The sequence below is a fragment of the Accipiter gentilis genome, chromosome Z (genome assembly GCF_929443795.1).
Source record: "Accipiter gentilis chromosome Z, bAccGen1.1, whole genome shotgun sequence".
In the NCBI taxonomy this organism is placed as follows: Eukaryota; Metazoa; Chordata; class Aves; order Accipitriformes; family Accipitridae; genus Astur; species Astur gentilis.
In genome coordinates, this window is record NC_064919.1 from 59,262,215 (window position 1) to 59,280,651 (window position 18,437).

General features: G+C 44.2%; 2 protein-coding genes across 7 annotated transcripts in view; one reads left to right on the plus strand and one right to left on the minus strand.

The window, feature by feature from the left end:
• Nucleotides 1-956, minus strand: part of DOCK8 (dedicator of cytokinesis 8) — a 98,044-nt gene extending 97,088 nt beyond the window's left edge. For both annotated transcript variants that reach the window (XM_049795314.1, XM_049795313.1), the window contains exon 1: nucleotides 705-956. In XM_049795314.1, coding sequence (XP_049651271.1) covers nucleotides 705-757 — 53 coding nt within the window. In that variant the 5' untranslated portion in view covers nucleotides 758-956. The remainder of the gene's footprint in view (nucleotides 1-704) is intronic.
• An 8,225-nt stretch (nucleotides 957-9,181) lies between these two features.
• LOC126035897 (COBW domain-containing protein 1-like) overlaps nucleotides 9,182-18,437 on the plus strand; it is a 36,726-nt gene continuing 27,470 nt past the window's right edge. For 2 of the 5 annotated variants that reach the window (XM_049794973.1, XM_049794972.1), the window contains exons 1-6: nucleotides 9,345-9,572; nucleotides 10,735-10,821; nucleotides 11,702-11,798; nucleotides 12,999-13,090; nucleotides 16,502-16,561; nucleotides 17,502-17,539. In XM_049794973.1, coding sequence (XP_049650930.1) covers nucleotides 9,461-9,572; nucleotides 10,735-10,821; nucleotides 11,702-11,798; nucleotides 12,999-13,090; nucleotides 16,502-16,561; nucleotides 17,502-17,539 — 486 coding nt within the window. In that variant the 5' untranslated portion in view covers nucleotides 9,345-9,460. Of the gene's footprint in view, nucleotides 9,291-9,344; nucleotides 9,573-10,734; nucleotides 10,822-11,701; nucleotides 11,799-12,998; nucleotides 13,091-15,461; nucleotides 15,549-16,501; nucleotides 16,562-17,501; nucleotides 17,540-18,437 lie in introns of those variants that run through there. The other 3 variants (XM_049794971.1, XM_049794974.1, XM_049794975.1) reach the window with 3 other exon arrangements.

An 18,437-nucleotide genomic window follows, 5' to 3' on the forward strand; every position in this document is an offset into this window, starting at 1 on the left:
TATTCCAACAGCAGAACTCTCATTTATTTGGTTTAGGGAGGGAAGGGGGAAGGTAGATTTATTTTCAATCATCAGGAGGATTTTTTTCTTTTCATAGATGAAAAGGCGAAAAGGAAAAAAAAAAAAAGCCAGGGATGTATGTCATTGCGGTATCGATGCCCTACATAAACCCCCTCCATTTCCTAGGAGCGTCGCCGTTTTGCCGCTTGGTGCGGCGGAGGGACCCCAACCCTCCGCCCCGCCGCCAACCAGCGGCCCCTCCAGCAGGCTCGGGGCTTGCTCGGACAGCGCTGATGGGGAACAAGCGCCTGGGCTGAGACCGGACGTTTCCTCTCCGCCAGAGGACACGGACACCCAGCCGGCTTCGCCTGCCCGCGCGGCGTCGGAGCGACCTCCGTGGCAGAAGCGCACCCTGGAGCGGCAGCTCCGGGGCCAGCAGAGGACCGGCGGGATGCCCCCAGGGTCGCCGCTCGCCGGAGCAGCCGGGCGGCGGGTACCCGCCCGAGGGCTGGCCGGCAGCGGGCGGCGGCGGCGGCGGCAGGGCTAGCCCAGCTATCTGGAGCTGGCAGACGGCTCCACGCCACGGCGGTCTGCCGGGGAGGAGCCGTCCCGCCCCCGCTCCCGCAGCCCGATCGCCCGCCTCGGCCGGGTCTCCCACTAAGGCTGGCGGGGAAGAGTTGCGAGGGACGAGGAAAGCCCCTTACCTGTTGATTTTCAGGGCGAACGCCCTCCTGTCTGCGGCGGGTAAAGTCGCCATGCGGGAGAGCAGCCGCGGGTGTCGGGGGCCGAGGAGGACCGACGCCGGCTGTACGCACGAAGGGCGGCTTTGGTTTATTTCTTTATTTTTCTTAACTGCATGCTCCGGGCTAAAAAACCCGACGGTCTTCTGACAGTTCTGGGTGGCAACTTCCGCACCGCACCTTCCTCACCGAAATCGGCCGGAGTGGGAGGGATCCGCCCCGGTGCACAGCTGGCTCCCCACCGCTGCCGGCGTCTGCCCCGCCGACGGCAGCGCCCAGCCCCGCCACCCGGGCGCGCTGCGCCTCTCCCCGCTGGCTCCCCCGGGCTGCCCGCCGCGGCGGCAGCGCGCCGCGGCGTGGGAGGGATTGCCCCTCCCCGCTTAACACAGGCGACCCCCGAGCCGCCCGTGGGTATTGTGGAGGGAAGCAGCGGGGAAGGCAAGCATTTAAGCAAGTGCACGAAGGGAAGGAGGAGGCGAGGCGCCTTGTACCTGTGTGAACGCGCAGAGCTCCGCAACTCCTTGCGCATCCCCCCCCCCCAACGCTTTTTTCTTTTGGAAGCCGCGCTGCGGGTGTCGGACACCCCCACCACCCCCGCCAGGGGCGGGGGGGGTGGGGGTGGGGGCGAGCGCTGCTCGGCGGGGGCGGACGAGGAAGCGGCGGACGCCGCGGGGCGCCAGACGGGCCCCGGGCCGCCCCCGGGCGCCGCCGGTGCAGCCCGGCCTCCCCCGGCGGAGAAGACGCGGCCGGCGGGCAGGGCCGGGTAGGGCAGGGCAGGGCAGGGCAAGCCCGGGCCGGGCTGCGCAGGGCAGGGCTGCGCAGCGCCCACCGCCCCTCAGGCGGAGGAGATAGCCAGGGTCCTTCCTTCGGCCTCGCCGGCACACGGCTGGAGCTGTTGGGGCAGGCAGAGACGGTGAGGTGTGAGACGTAAATAGATGCCGGTGCTTTACCCGGCGTGACATTTTGCTAACACACACCTGCACCCAGGATAGACGTTTCTCTTGCCCCTGAACAACTTGAGTGTGTCAGGAAAACTCACACGTACCAACACCGGATCGGTACGTACCAACACCAGATACCAGCTCAGCTTGGCACAGAGCAGGCCAGCTGCTGTTCTCTTCACCAGCGCTTACAGCTCAGCTTTATCAAAAGGGCATTTTTATTAAGTATCTTGTGGTTGTGTGACAAAGTGATGTTTCCTGACGGGTATTTTTCTCTCAGCCTTGGTGCAGATTTCACGGCTTCTGCAGATAAGCAGAACTCGGGCTTCATTTGAAAGGGGAAACGAAAGCCAAACATGGTTTCCACAGATGAATTCTGGGGTAGCAGAGGCAATTCAGTTTTAGGTTGTCCTGGTTTTACTAAATCCATGCCTTGGTGGCAACAACATTAGGATTCACCTGCCGAAAGGCAGTCATAGCTTAACTCTCCATTCCCAGTGAGCTGGAGGGTACCTAGAGGAAAACAGCATGGTCTGAGGCAAGGAATGGAAGATTGTCAAACACTGAAGGCCTAAAATTGTGCTACTAATAATTACCGTTTACTCTGCAGGATTCACCATTCTTTAGAGTGCTGTTAAGTATGGGTGGTCTCAAATATGGATGTTAACCCCTACAGTTTTTGAAGAGCGCTGGCTGTGTGCCCTTGGGGAGGTGCAGAAAGGCTGAAGAAGCAAAAGATTTAACAAAAATCATAAGTAAATAAAAAGAGTTGAATAAGGAAACAAATACAAATATTTTAGGGGGAGAAAACCCACAAGGCTCTACAGCAGAATAAGATCTCAGATATGAGTCTGAAACTTCGGAAAGAGAACATTAAAATCTACCACTAACAGAACAGTATTAACTAACAAACATTTGCTTTGGGAAAAATAAATTGGACACTTTATTGCACGGAACTTACTCACCACACCTATCCTTTCTTTACATTGCCGAGATAAAGCTAAGGTCACTTACCTACCTGTAATTTGAACTTAAATATCACTTAGTTACAAAATCACTGATACATGGCTATGATCTGGCATGTGTGTTGGTGACAAGAACACTCTTGAGTGTCAGAGATGTTGACCGTGCTTCACACCACCTTTCTTCTTGTCTGCACTTGCATGTGTCTGTTGAAAGTTTGTCACTGCCTTCAAAACTCTCTTCAGTGCATGAACTGGCTGCGGTTTTAATAGATGTGTTCCTGCTCTACAAGAACCTCAAAGTGTGCAACCTGCCTTTTGACAGGTGGCTGTGATCACATTGCTTCAGAAGTGGAAAGAAACAAGAAAAATGTAACCTTTTTAAAAATTTTAATAGACCCATATAATTCAAATGGACACAGCAATTTTTGAGAGCCTAATTTGAGATACCCAATGTTTGATTTTTTCCTGGATCAATGGTATGCATTTCTTACCTACTTTACTTGGAGTTACGGGCCTCAGCACTGCTGAACGCTACGCATCCAAAATCCATCTGAAATATTTAACATCTTGGCCTTTCTAGTATACTTAATCTCTTTGCTTCTACAGAAAATTGGTGGACAGAGAAGCTTCTCTCCTATTTGCTTCTCAGAATTTTAGCTTAGAGATTAATGTAAACCATGCTCTCCTTAAGATGCCATGAAATAGCCATGAAATAAACACCAGTTTGCCAATTTTCTATGCTGTCTAGACCACTGCAGGATGGGCAAGAAACAATTCTTATGTACTCTTTACACACGTTGAGGTGGGCTCTCTCAGTTCCACTGCATTCTATCTCCTGTATAAAAGAAGGGAAATCAGAGAAAAATGTTATGCAGTTCTCCACTAGTACAGTAGGTCCTTGCTATCACATGAAATTGCTTTCTGGTAGCTTAACCGTGCATTATAGATAACCTGTCACTAGAAGAGCTGCTCATCCACAGTAGGAAGCCAGGTCTTTCCTGTTTCTCAAAGTACTGCTTTTGAAAACCACAACCATCCTTTTCATTGTTTAATTTCAAAAGCTTCCATGAAGTGCTATGCCTCTGATCCTAGCAACTTACAAGCTAAGGAGGAGAAATGTAAGCAATGAAAAAAAAGCAGGTACCTCCATTAACCATTGTGTGCATTGTCTGGTTGTAGAGACAGTAAGACAACAGTTTTAGTATTGTATAGATTTCACACCCATCTTTCTGTTCACGGCAGGTCACATGAAAGGAACTGGACGTTCTTGCTTTGCTGAAGTCTGTGGTTAACTGGGTTTGGGGTCTTGTTTTTTGTTTGCTTGTTTAAGAGAGGAAGATGTTTCTTCTTCTAGCTGTATCTCCAGAACTGCTAACTACTCAAGAAGAAACCACGACCTTATTTTTTACTGAAGCTATAAAAGAGAGTCCAGGCTTCATCATAACAGCTCATATGGCATGAATTAGGACCTTCCTTGATTCCTGAATCTGTCCACACAAATCGAGCTAGCAGCAATGCAGATAACATCCCAACTTGCACAAAAATACCCATTTATGAATGATACAACTATTTATTTTGCAGCTTCATACATTCTTGGTAAGCATGGACAAAAGGATTACTCAAAAATATTTTGTCACATGCACATCGGCAGCCTAATTCAGCGTATGAGCAGCAATACTCATCAAATGTTCCCTTTCATCTATTATGTCAGCAATTCCATTGCCTGTTTTGGGGGAAAAAATGAAGAAAAGAAAAAAAAGGAATTTTATCAAGAAAGCTTACATGGTTTTAACTCATTGGAGTACTACCAGATGAGATATTAGTAAACTGATTTTTTTAAGCTATCTTATCCAATTAAGTATTGTCAATAGTACTGCTCCAGCTTATTGTTAAACACTACTGTTTGAATTCCTGCAACAAACCAACCTACTATACACAAGGTCATGAAGTCTAATCATGCCTTTAGGACAATAAGTCTTAAAGAACAAGATCTTTCCAGTCAGGAGATTAAAAAAATGATATCAAACCAGGTGCCAGTGGAGGCAGCACAAAAATCAAAAGTGAAGAAAACAATGCAACTCAGAACAGACTGTGGTTTTCCAAACCTAGCTTGCTTGGATGGCAGCAGGTGTTGGTGGGTCTTGTATACGATACGGTAGAAAGCATGCTTAGATTCACCATTTCCTCATCCCCATCCTCCTGTTGCACATGCATGCATCCCAAATGGGGGTCCTAATCATTGCTGCATCCCTGCATCCCTACAATCAGTCATAAAGCCACGCTTCCTTCTCGTTCTTGGGCTTGAAATGCTCTCACCATGCTTTGGTCTTCCTCCTGCAACCTGACCTGGAGGTGGTGGGTCCACGGCCGGTTGGTTGCTGTACCTGGGCAGGCTGAGGAGCTGCAGGCCCAGCCACAAAGAGCAACTGGGTGGTGGTACAGACAGCACAGGCTGGGTATGAGCATCTGGGCCAAATGGCTACTGCTGCGTATTGTTTTGAGGGAGTCTGCAAGCTGGAGTGAGGGAAACGCAGGAAGAGACAATAATTGGTGTGTCTATAACGCCACCTACCAGGGGATTATTTTTTCTGTTAAGCCACACACTTCCAAACATGTTTTTTCTTGAAAGAGTAACTAAGCAGTTACTTCTTCACTGGCAGTGGTATCCCTGCAAAGAATGCTGTTGCATGATAGAGTATTGCAGCATCACGCTTATCACTAAACACAACTTTGTATCCCAGGATAGTGATGGATGACAAAGCCCTGCTGAAGCTTGAAGTGTCACCTGCTTATTTGTAGAAGATGTACCTTTGATGCTCAACCAGCAACTGAGTTGGGGAGTTTTCTCAATATCTTTTATAATGGTAAGTTTGCATCCTTGGCAAAAATACACCAGCAGTACATAACTTCAGTAATGAATAACAGTTATCTGATTACCTTGTAAGAATGCCTGGAGGTTCACACCAACAGGAAAACTGTGATGATCTCAGTACCTGCCAGTAACACACAATGCCTGTTGATGTATGCTCATATTCCACCTTTGTACAACATCACTGACTTGGGGAGTATAATGCAGCCGGTGCAACCAGACACTCTCTCCTTAAAGGAAGCTGACATGCTGTCAAGTTCAGTGCTTTCGCTGGCATCCGTCTCGACTGTACCTAAAAATCTGAGTTACTCGGGATTGTTTTAAACAAAATTGTAATATGAAATTTAGTAGGCTAAATCTCAGAAGAAGAAGTGTAATTTTCCATTACTCCTACTGTATTAAATAGACTGGCAATGAAAGACTGAACCTTCCTTAAAAAAAAAAAAAAAAGTTAAAAAAGTCATTCCTAGGTTTAAGTTTCATTTCTGCGTTAGTGACAGGAGAAAGGGAACTTAGATCACTTTGCAGCCTTCTGTTTTTTTTGTAAAACACATGACTCTAAAAAAAAACCCCCAAACTATATGTGAAAGCATATATTCTTTTTCCATTTGTCTGTGCGAATTCTTCTGGAGAGTTAAAAATGTTACTGGCCAGATCCTCAACAGAGAGTGTCTCAAAGAGAAATGTTTCTTTTGCTCACCTCTGCAGTAAACAGAGCTTAAGCGGAGACAACACTGACAAAATTTTCTCTTACTGTCACTGTCTTCCTACATATATTTAGGCAACTCGCTAGATGATGTATGCTGATATTTAAATCCTGACTATAAGCCATAACTTTATTCAAATGTTCTCAGTTTCACTAAGTTTCACATTGTAAGAGCATATTGAGCACATAGGTCATAAAAAGCGTCAGTGTTAAAAAAGCAGGTGCGCTGACTGAAGTAGGATCTTCCTTCTCTTACATGACATGTGAATAATCTGCATTCTTCAAAGAAAAATAAAGTCCAGATGTCAGGAGAAGCTGTCAATCCAAGTACAGGTAAGAAAATAGAGATAGTTTAATATAGGAATAGTTAGGCAAGAAAGAAGTAAATGTACCCAGGGGAGTACGCAAATCATACTAAAGTTATGCCTCTGCTTACCAGCTTATATTTTGAGATATACCTGGGCCTGCTTAGCAGCTACTGAGCCAATCACAAAACTGAATATAATCCCTGTTTCCGCATTGTTTTGCAGGTTAACTATCATTCAAAAAATCTGGCATCATATGAAATTGCAGCAACTCCTTTCTCTGTGATGCTGAACTACGTTGTACTATACAGACTAGTACTGTAACAGAACCTCCTTCTCCAGCAGCCATGATGCTTTAAGACTGTTATATTCCACATTATACTGAAATGCCAACGGTTTTCTTTTCCTGTTGTTTCAGTCAGACCATGCTCCCCTTGCTACTGCATCAGGAATCAGTAAGTTGCAATGCTCTTCAGTGCATCCTCTTCCTTATTTACATGGCTCTTACAGTCTTCTTCCCCAATTCTCCTCAAAGAGCCTTAAACACTTTTGTCCATCATCGAAATCAGTCTGAAGCAAATGGCTTTGCTTGCACTGAGTTCTTCAGTATTTGGGAAGGGACTAGCTTATTTCACTTGCAGACACCTGAAGTAATTATTAAATATGACCTCCTGGTACCCACCAACACTTTACTGCTTTCTGATGTTTTATGTCTGGTCTACAGATACCCTAGAATAAAACACTCCAACTGTGCCACCCAGATTTAGGTTTGCTGCGCTCATTTTAGCTGCCACCATAATAAAATATGCAGTTTCTGCATTTATCTTTACAAAGTAGGCTTTATTACACAGTTCAGTAGAAACACAAAGACAGTTAATACTTAACAGCAAAATTCTAATGTTTGAATATATAAAGAAAGCAAAAGGAAACCCAGAAACCACAGTATTTATTTTAGATAATTTTGTTTAAAAAAAAATAGAAAAAAAAAAAGAGCAGTGTCATGTGAACTGATGAAAAGCAGAACACCAGGACACTGGTTTCATCACCTTTTTCTTCCCCAATACCAGGTGTCTCACTGACATGTAAGTGAAATTTCAGCATTACAAATAGTGTCATTTTTGAAAGACAGCTTACAGCCTTTTATATGCTCTGTGACTCTAGCCTGCTAGTTCCCAACACCTTTCTGCTTTTTTCTTCATTCACCCCACAGCTTTCTTGCAGTGAAAATCTTAAATATTTTTCTTAATCAATCCCTTAATAACAGAACTATGTAAAGTTGAGCAGTCTCAGGACAGCAAAAACATATACCATAGGTTAGGGTTCTAACAGATACAGCTTTGTGAACCTGATCAGGTTTCTCCTTTAAAACAGGAAGCGTCATACAAAGCAATGACCTGTGTGGCTGAAAGAAGAATGCAAAAAAATGCATTTTACCATGTATTAGTCCTGCAGTTATACAAATCAACAGACTATAAACTTATACCCTCTCATGAATGGATGAGATTTACTGCTTTCCACAGTTAAGGAAACAGGAACTCCACAACTGATTGTCACCCACTCTTATTTACTAGAGATCCCTAAGCCTGCCACCTTGCTAAACTCAAAAGTTTCACACTTGTGCTGCTGCTGACATTCCACAGAGCTGGTGGAAGATTTATAGGGTAGGACAACATGAGTTATTTTAACTACAACCTAAGCAAAACCCCACATTTTTCTCACAAATCAAGATTTTAATAATTTTCTTTTGAACTTACTATCTGGACAATCACGTAATGATAGGTATTTCTGTTGGAATAAACACAGTTTTATCTCCCAAGGACAAGCTGAATTAATGGATTATGTAAGTATTTGATCATTTTTTTAGACCAGACTTTTACATGCTTCCTAGAATGACTGAAGTAAATGCGAACTATTTAGAGTGGATTATCAGGTATCACTGGTGTTAAAAGGAATGTTTTAACCTACACAAGAAGATTCAAGGACAAATACTAAGTATATGTACTGCCATACAAGCCAACAAACATACAAACAAGATGAAGCCCAACATACTTTATCAGCCTGTTGTCAAACCGCTGCTACTGGAACTTATATCGAGAGCAGAGGACCACACCTGGGTTTTGAGCAGTATGCACACGTAAGTATGCATCAGGCAAACCGCTGCTCCGTGCCTCCCCCAATACTATTACATTTACACCTTTTGGTGTTTAGAAATGGAAGGTATATTACCGATTCGCTAAACCTATGGTCCACAAAAAACTATGGAGTTTACAACACTGTTGCTAACCGTAGACAGGTCCTGTAAGGGTCCATGCCTCCCCACCGTATCTAATGGAAAACAGAGAGCGCTGGCATGCGATTTGTAGCCTGACTTGGCTGTAAACGAAAGACAGCACATCCACGCCGCACAAGGTCCGCTAACCACAGCGGGACGTCTTCAGCGTTCCCCCTGGGTCAGAACCGACACTCCTCTTCCCGAGACCGGGCGGAGGAGGAGGAGTAGCGGGCGGAGGGGCCGCCTGACGGGAGGCAGGCCACCGCAATACCCCCCCCCCTTCAGGCCGCCCAGCCGCCGGCCGTTAACGGACAGCTAACGGCCAGTCCCCCGCCCCGCCCCGCCGTCCCTCCTGCTGCGCCTGCGCCGCAGAACTCGGCGGGAGGCCGCCCTGAGAGCCAAGGCGCAGGCGCTGAGGGGAGGCGCGTGACCGCGCTGTTGTCGCCCGGGCCGGGCCTGTGGCGTGGGCCGCGTGACGTCGGGCGGGCGCGGGTGAGTGGCGGCTGGCGCCGGGGCTGCGGGGGAGAGGGCGGGCGGGCGGGCGGGCATGCGGCTGAGGGGAGAGCGGCGCCTTGCCCCGGCTGGCCCCGCCGCATCGCCGGCTTCTGCCTCTCCCTCTTCCCTAGCTGGGGCTGCGCCGGGCTGCGGGGGCCCGAGCTCTCATGGAGGACGAAGACTGCCCCGACCTGGTCCCGATAGACGCCGGCGGCGCGGAGGAGACCCAGTCCAGCCCCAGCAGCAAGATCCCCGTGACGATCATCACGGGGTACTTGGGTGAGGAGCGGCCTGCCGCGCTTGCCGGCGCCGGGAAGAGCTGTACGGCAGGCCTGCGGGCTCCGCTTTGTTGGCGTCGGGAAGCCCCTAAGGGAGAGGCTGGGGCGCTGGGCTGCGGGGCGGCCCGCACGCCGGCCGGCGGGCGGAGAAGGTGCCCCGGCGGGTCTGACGGCAGCTGCCGTGCCCGCGAGTTGGGTGGGTAAGCGAGACCCTGAGGGCGTGGCGGGAAGGAGCCCTTAGCGCCGCTCGTCCCGCGTGTTCTGCGGCGTGTCCTCACGCCGCTCCTGGGGAGCGCGGGTCCAGTTAGATTTGCAGAGCAGTGTTCAGCAGGTGTGCAAGCTCCTGTTGCTGCTTTTACCAGCCTGTTTTCGGGGTCCGGTTTGCTCTGGTCATGCTTGACGAATCGCTTTTTGCCCCTTAACATCAGAACAGTGTAACGTATTTGCCTCAGTTAAACGCAGACTGAATTGCAGTCTTAACGACGGTGAGGTTCAGCCCCCCGCTCTTAAACCAGCACAGTTGTCGGGAGCTTCAAATGTAGTAACGTGTAGTAAAGATCAGGTTAAATTTAGGATCGTCGGCCCTGTTCAGCTTTGTTTTGCATCATGCTCTCGCAAAAATGTAAGGGCAGAGAAGGAAGATTGTTTTACCAAATTCCCCTAGTTATGACCTTGTGCATGGGATGGAACTGTTAGTAATGTGGTGTTACAGCAGTTGTGAACACCTCGCTTAACAAGGCCTCATGTAATGGCAGTAGCACATCAGCGATTACTGATGCTAAAAGAGCTAGTCAGAAAAGTCAGCGGGAGGGAGAAGAATAAGTGCGCCTTTTGTTGAGAGAAACATAAAAATGAGTTTTCTAGGAAAAAGCTGCCTAGCTGGTGAGGACTTACAAGTTTATCAAGCACTGACACTTAGTGAATGGAAAACTGTGGGTCTTCTAAAGCGGAGATTTAATGTGCAGATAGTTTGATGGGGTCAAATATTTCTACAAATTAATTTTTACAGTGTTATAATAGAATGCAGGATACAAGAATGAAAAGTTATGTTTCAGAAGAGACCAGATTTGTCTGAAGTGTGCGTGTGCACAACAGTATTTGCTTCTTATTTGAAAATCTAAGTTTTTCTTAACATTTTAATAGAAATGTGGTCTGTGTTCTAGGAGCTGGGAAAACAACTCTTCTAAATTACATACTGACGGAACAGCATAACAAAAGAATAGCAGTTATTCTGAATGAGTTTGGTGAAGGTATGTAAACCTGCAGAAACAGGGTTTTTAGCCATAAAATGACAAATATATACAATTTCTGGAAGTCAAGAACATTGTGGTTTTAAATCCGTTACTGAGATTATTGACATACCTCATAGCCTTCAGAAGGGCAAAAAGTCTTTTGACTTTGACTGGTGTTCGTAAAATAATGCTATGCATTAATCTGTTTTGTACATAAATTCAGTCCCTCAGTAAATTAATATATCACCCTGTTGAAAGTGCTATACCTCCATTTGTTCTACTCGGTTTCAAGCAAATGGAAATTAAAATAACATGTTGGTAGTTAATATTTTCTTTCCTTTCCCCTCAGCCACTTGCAGATCACAGATTATCCTAGACCAAGAAAATGGGGAGGTGCATGCTTGGTGTCTATGATTCTTTAAACTCTTTGCTTTCCTTCTCAGTATTTTTAATTGTTAGGGCTATAACTTAATATCCATACCATAGGCAGTGTTGCTTACAGTTTGCACTGTGTTGGTGATGGTTTGTTTGTTTGCTTTCATCAACAAAGATGCATGTCACTTTTCTGGTCGTGGAGCCTAAAATAAAATGTGTAGACAGAGCCTTTATTTGATATGGAGGTAGAGCCTGACTTCCCTTTCTTTTAGCAAAGTTGGTGGCACTTATGCTGTACTTTCATCCTCTGGATTTTTGTCTTTGTAGAACCAACTTAACTTTGGCTCTTAAATTTCCCATAAAATGGAAAATACTAATTTCTGAAGAACATGTCAGAAACATGGTCTCAGAAGAGAAAAATACAATTAAAAAATGTATACCAGCTTGAATCTTTCATACCTCTTTTATAGGCATTGTCATGCAAATTTGTAGATTAAAATTATAGTACTACTTGTATTTCCAGGAAGTGCCTTGGAGAAATCCCTGGCAATCAGTCAAGGGGGAGAACTCTATGAAGAATGGCTGGAGCTCAGAAATGGCTGCCTGTGCTGTTCAGTAAAGTAAGGAAGGACTTTGTACAAGTTCTTACAGTGGGTTTTGGGGGAATTGAGGAAAGACGACATCCAGGATTTGATTCCTAAAACTGATGGTAGTATTGATTGAGACTTCTTTTGTCAAGTAAAACAAGAATTGGAATTTGGGAGACAGAAATCTTATTTCCTTTTGTTGCCTTACTGGATTTGGACTTAATGTCTTTCAGAAAAATGATCTAAACACCAACTTATATGCCATTGGGGTATCACAGGGTAGGGAGCTCTCCCTCTTCTGTTAGTATTTCATGCTTTTATGTAGAGAGCTAAAGACTCAGGGAGGCTGGAACTAGGACTCAAGTTTCCTAATTTCCACATTGAATACTTACTCTGTTTCTTTCTCTGTATGTTGGTTAATACTTGAATATTGTGTAACACAGAAAGGGTGGAGGGAAACCTTTTGGTGACCTAATGAAACACAATATTCCAAATTATAAGCTGGTGGTCACATGAAAAAGCCAGAGTGTATTTGTTTCCTGGACATGTTTTTACCCTGTTTGTTTGAATGCTGGATTGTTTTTGCTGAGTTCGTAATAAAGGTGATGGCCTGTTTGTCCTGAAAATTTGGAAGAACTGGTCCTATGCCTTAAATTGGGATAGTAAGTGGAAAACAGAAGGCTCTTCTGCGTTGTGTTCTGGGATGTAAGGAATGCTGCCATTGCTGCTGTGCTTTATATGCATTGGTTTCTTATGTAAAATGCCATACATTTCTCCTTCAGGCTGCCTTCATCAGTTGAGATTTGAGTAAATGACACATCTTAATTTTCTTGTAGGTGAGGTGGAAAGGCAGGAGAACATGGTTCCGTTCTCCCACCTCCCTCCATGCACCCCTTTCTTTTCGTAGTCTCAGATGCCAAACCAAATAGTTTACACAGTCCTACTGTCCTTTACAGGGTTTTCAGTGTTTGAAAACAAATCTTCATTTAAATTACCTTTATATACCTGTTGGGAGTAGGCAAATACTATTTTCAGACTAAAATGTAACAGAAAACTACGATTTGCCTAATATTAGAGCAGCAGCTTGATGACTGGATTTTCACTGTAGACTAAGTCCTGACTCAGGCCTTTGCTTTGATGGTACTGACACTGTGTTCTGCATCAGAAGATACACGTTTATACATGTTTTAGCTTGTTTTGTCTGTTTTTCGGTTTAATTGTTTCTTCTTACAGGGACAATGGTGTGAAGGCTATTGAGAACCTGATGCAAAGGAGAGGAAAATTTGACTATATATTGTTAGAAACAACTGGTTTGGCAGATCCAGGTAGTTCACTTTATGGTTTTCATAACCATGATAATTATACTGTTTTTATGAAATGCTTATTTGCTCACCTGTCAGTTCACTGTGCAAAATGTAATATAAAGTGGTGAGTTCTCAGGCATATGTTTTGATTGCTATATAGACTAAAACTGACTGGATAAAGTGCAAAAGCAGGCTTGTGGGTGGGGTTGTTTGGTTGGGTGTTTGGTTTTTGCTTTTTTTGAACTTGCTGTAAATTCACTCTAAAGCTTAACAGAAATCCAGTTAAAATATATTTCTACCAAGAAGACACACTGAGCTTAGACAAGAGAAGCACACGCTGAAACTAGTAGTTTTCAGTAGGCTTTTGCTGTTCTACATTGCTTCTTCTAAAGTATAAATTATTATCATCTGATGTATTGTTACGTTGGTTGTGATAGTTCTTATGTTTTGTGAAGTCATAAGATACGCTGCAGAACAAACTAATACATTCTTCTGGTAGGTACAGAACACTAATAGATCTTAAAAATTCCCTGTGTGCTCTTTAGTGATATTTTATATAAAAACGTGTTTAAACTTGATGTCCTGTTAGTAATAGCTATTTAAAACAATTTTTTCTGAACCATCTCAATTAAAAATGTGCTGTTGATTGAGAGTGAAGGAAATTCTTTTCAGAAATTCAGTTGTTTCCAATTTAGGAGATTAACACTTCCCAGCTCAAAGCTAAATAGTTGTCATGGTAAAGTAATCTTCTTCAAAACAAAGGACATTGATTTGGCCTCTGTTACACACAAATTCTATTTGAGTCAAATTGGAAAACTATTAAGCGTTTTGGAAAAAAAATCAATAGTTACCAGAAAACCATTAGATGTTGTGGCCCTTGCTGTATCTTGCATGAGTAAGCACTGTGAACAACACTGTGAACAACTGACAGGTATTTGGTGCTGATACAGAGTGATGTTTGGAGAACTGCATCTTGTCACTTCAGGTGGACAGTTTGAGGTGTTAGAATAAGTTTAGTTACTGATTTATTTTTTTTTCTTCTGATATGCCCAATAGTCTTAGACAGGCTGCCAGTAACTAAGTATCTGATAATTGAAAAAGCAAGTATTGTTGTTGCTGTCAGCTCCTCCTGTCCTTCATATTGTGGCACTGATATATGTTAAATTGGTTTATTTCATAACAAATTATGATATTTTTTAAAAAATACACAGCACATCCTACAGTTGCTAGAATACGTTTTACAGGGCCTTTTTATCAGAAAACAGGAGTAGCATACTCCTAGGCCACATGTAGTACACAGGTATCAGGTTATAGATTCCAAGTCCTTGATAGAACGTGGTCCCAGTTGTCCAAATACTTGCTGATTCTTTTTGCTCCAGACTTGTCAGTTTACTATGTCCCATTTTACATCCTGAAGAGATAAAAATGATTATACAAAGAAGAGAGAGTATTATGTGTTTCATTATTCCAGAAGTATCTCATCTGAGTGGAAATTTGGTGGATAAGGAGGCCAAGCATGTGAAAAATACTAGAATCATATAATCAGAGAATAGTTCAGTTTGGAAGGGTTGTTAGGAGGTCTTCAGCCCAACCTCCTGCCCAAAGCAGGGTCAGCTATAAGACCAGGTTCTTTGGGATATCCAGTCATATATCTCTGTCCTCTGAGGATAAATGTGACACAACCTCTCCAGGCAACCTGTTCTGTGCCTGCCTTTTCATGGTGAAAAAACATTTTTCTGATATATGTGGTTCGAACCTTGCTTGCTTCAACTAACTACAGTTGTCTCCCATCCTTCTGCTGCAGCCTGGCTCAACCTTCTCAGTGACTCACCTGTAGGTACCAGGAAGGCTGCTGTTAGGTTCTACAGAAGCTGTCCCTTCTCTGGGCTGAACAAATGCAGTTCCCTCACCTCTCCTTGTAGGGCCTGTGCTCTGGACTCAGCTGTCTTGGTGATCCTATGCTGATGTCTTTCCTGTATGAGGGATACCCACACTGGAAGCACTAGCCACGTGTGGGCTTGAAAGTGCCAAGTAGAGGAAAATAACCTCCCTCAGCCATGCTTCTGTTGCAACAGTCTGGGGTGCTTTTGGCCTTCTCTGATCCTGGGGCACACTGCTTGCTCAGCTTGCTGCCCACCAGGACCCCCAGGGCCATCTCTGTAGACCTGCTCCCCAGCCAGTCTGTCCCTAGCCTGTATCATTGCCAGGGACTCTTTGTTCTTAAGTCCAGTTCTTTGTTCTTAGCAGTTTTCCTTGCTGAATTTTATCAGGTTCTTTTTGGCCATTCCTTCCTGCCTGGCCAGGTCCCTCTGAAAGATGGCTCTTCCGTTAGGTATCAACTGTTCGTTTCCGAATTTGGTATTCTCTGCAAATGTGACAGGCATGTCTTCCATCCCCTCCTGGCTTCCTGGTGGAGGTGTTGAACAGGACAGGTCCAAGGATAGACCCCTGAAGTATCCTGCTTAGTACTGGCTTCCAGGTAGGGTATGCCCTGTTAACTGCAACCTTTAGAGCTTAACTATCCAACCAGTTTTACTTAATTGTCTTTCCATTCAGGCTGGTAATGTCCCAGCTTGGTTACTAGAATATCTTCTAAGACAAAATTTGCTAGAGGTGATGTAAACTCCATGCAGTGCTCTCCCCTTGTCCACAAATACAATCATTTTTTCCACAGAAGGCCAGGTATGTCTTTTCTAGATTGATCAGGCATGATTTACCCTTGTAAACCTCCCTTCCAGTACAATATCTGTTTGCAAATTGAACCTGCCTTAGATATTTCTTAACTCAATCTATCTTAAAATTGTCTAAAGCCAGAAGCTTCCCTGTGCAGACCTGAGATAAGGAACACATTATTTTCTATATCCAGTTATTCTTGACTTTATTCATCCAGTTGATTTGTGATGTAAGAGACTGCAGATGAGAGTATAGAAACCAGTGAAGAAGAGGAGGTCCCTAGGAGAGAGCTGATTTGTCTCAAATGTCCCAAATCCATTTTTCTTTAACTGTTTTATCTCCTTTTTATCTCTTTTTTGTGTGTGTGTGTGCATGCCATGACCTAGAAACAGTGGCTGAAAGGTGAAGAGGGGGAGTACAGAATTTTTTAGAAATGAAGCAGCCTTGGAGTGTGATAATGACAGATAGTTGGTCTTACTGAGTAAAGGTAATTTAGACAACTTACACGCACCTGGAACTGTGAGATTTTTAAAACTTTTTGTAGTCATAGCTGTTGATGTGCACACAGGTATAGTGCTTTGGTAGCTGTTGTTAGGTCAAATGTGTGGTTGAGTATTCAACATCTATGATGCTTTCCGAGTTTGGAGGAGAGGAGATTCAAGTACAGCACTAAAAATTGAGTTTTTCTTTGAAATGTCTGAATATTGATAGTTTACTGGAAAACATCAGTTTTGCAACTGAATGTACTGTACTTCTTAGGAGCTGTGGCCTCCATGTTCTGGGTTGATTCTGAGCTGGGAAGTGACATCTATCTTGATGGTAAGAAGTGCAAGCTTGTTTTCCAATGTATTGGCATTCCATACCTGGATTTAGTGTAATGTACTCTTATCATTTAAGGCAAGGTTTCAGAGAATGTTTGAAACGCATGATCTTGGTTCTCACATCCCCAAATTTGACTACGGAGATCCACTTGCTTATTCTGATGCTTTTTTATCTACTTGGTGAGCTGTTTCAATTTGCTAAATCCAACAAAAGTTGTGTAATACTTTGCGAAGGGATCTTTTTCTGAACTCTTAATTTGTCAACATCAGGATTCTCCTGCCTTTTGTTTTCTGCCTTCTTTGCCTATTGTACTCTTGTTATCTCTAGTATTTGCTGTGTTCCAATAAAAATCTGAGTTTAATACAAATCATCACTATATGTAGTTAAAAGAGTATGTTGAGTGTTGATTTATTTTTTTTTAATGTAGGAAAAAAACTTTACTTGTTGGCTTAAAAAAAAATAATCCTGCTAACAGTTTGGTTGGTCTGTGAAATACCCGTCTAGCCAAGGAAACGTTCGATTAAATAGGAAATAGCTTCCTAAGTTTCTGCCAGAGAATTGCAGATTCCTGGTCACTTACAATCAGAATAACTGTATACCTCAGTCAGTCCATCCCCTTAATTTGTTTCAGTAACTTGTAAAAGCATACCTCTGCCAATTTGCTGTTGTGGAAGAAGGAGGAGAGACATCCACCTTCCGAGAATTTCTCTCACCTGGTTTGGTAGACTTTTTTTTTTTACCACAGATACAAGTAACAACTGAGAAAATAATGAGGTGACAAGTCTAATGTTCAGATACGCTGGAGGCATTAGAAGTATTATAACCAGGTCTGAATGGTATGATAGTTACTTTGGTAGTTGTACAGGAAGTTTACAAGTTGTTAAATTGTCAGCTGCTTTCAGCACATTTCTGTGCTTTTTTTAACGTTCTTTTTTAGGTATTGTATCTGTTGTCGATGCAAAGCATGGATTGCAGGTAAGTTACTGGATTTGTTTTTATGATAGCTTTAATTCTTACAATGGATTAGTACTATGTTTTGGATGGGAACAACAAAGTACTGATATTCATAGGAATTCAGATTCTTACCAGCACAGCAGCACGTCTACTAAGAGTTGTCAGGTTGCTAGATACTTGATCCCTCCTAGTTCTATGACTTCATTTGGGAATCTTGGTCTTATGCCAAATAGGCATTTGGATTACTGTAAAAACAGTGGAGAAGTTTGTGTTACAGAGTGTCATTGGTCCGTGTTACTTGAAAGGAGAGGAGTAAGGACAGACCTCTGGTACCAGTGTGGTAACAAGCAAGTTAGGGCTCAAATTGCAAAAGGTGTGTCGTGGTTTCAGCCCAGCCGGTAACAAAGGACCACGCAGCCGCTCGCTCACTCCTCCGCCCCCCTCCGGTGGGATGGGGAGGAGACGGAGGAGAGAAAAGGAAAAGAAACTGGAACCTCGAGGGTTGAGATAAAGGCAGTTTACTGGGACAAACACAAAAGAGATTACAACAACAACAACGGTACTAATGAAAAAAAAAAGTATACAAAAAAGAGTGATGCACAGTGCAACTGCTCACCACCCGGGACCCGACGCTCCGCCACTTCCCCCACCGAAAAACAGAGGCCACCCCCTGGCCCGCTCCCCATTTATATACTGGGCAGGATGTCACATGGTATGGAATAGCTCCTTGGCTAGTTCAGGTCAGCTGCCCCGGCTATGCCCCCACCTCCCAGGTTCCTGTAAAAATTAACTCTATCCCAGCTGAACCCAGGACATTATCCACCCCTTATTCTATACCATCTACATCATGCCCAGATCTTACTTTTTTTTATTTTTTTCCAATCAACCACTACAACTTTCCTTGTCTTATATATAAGTA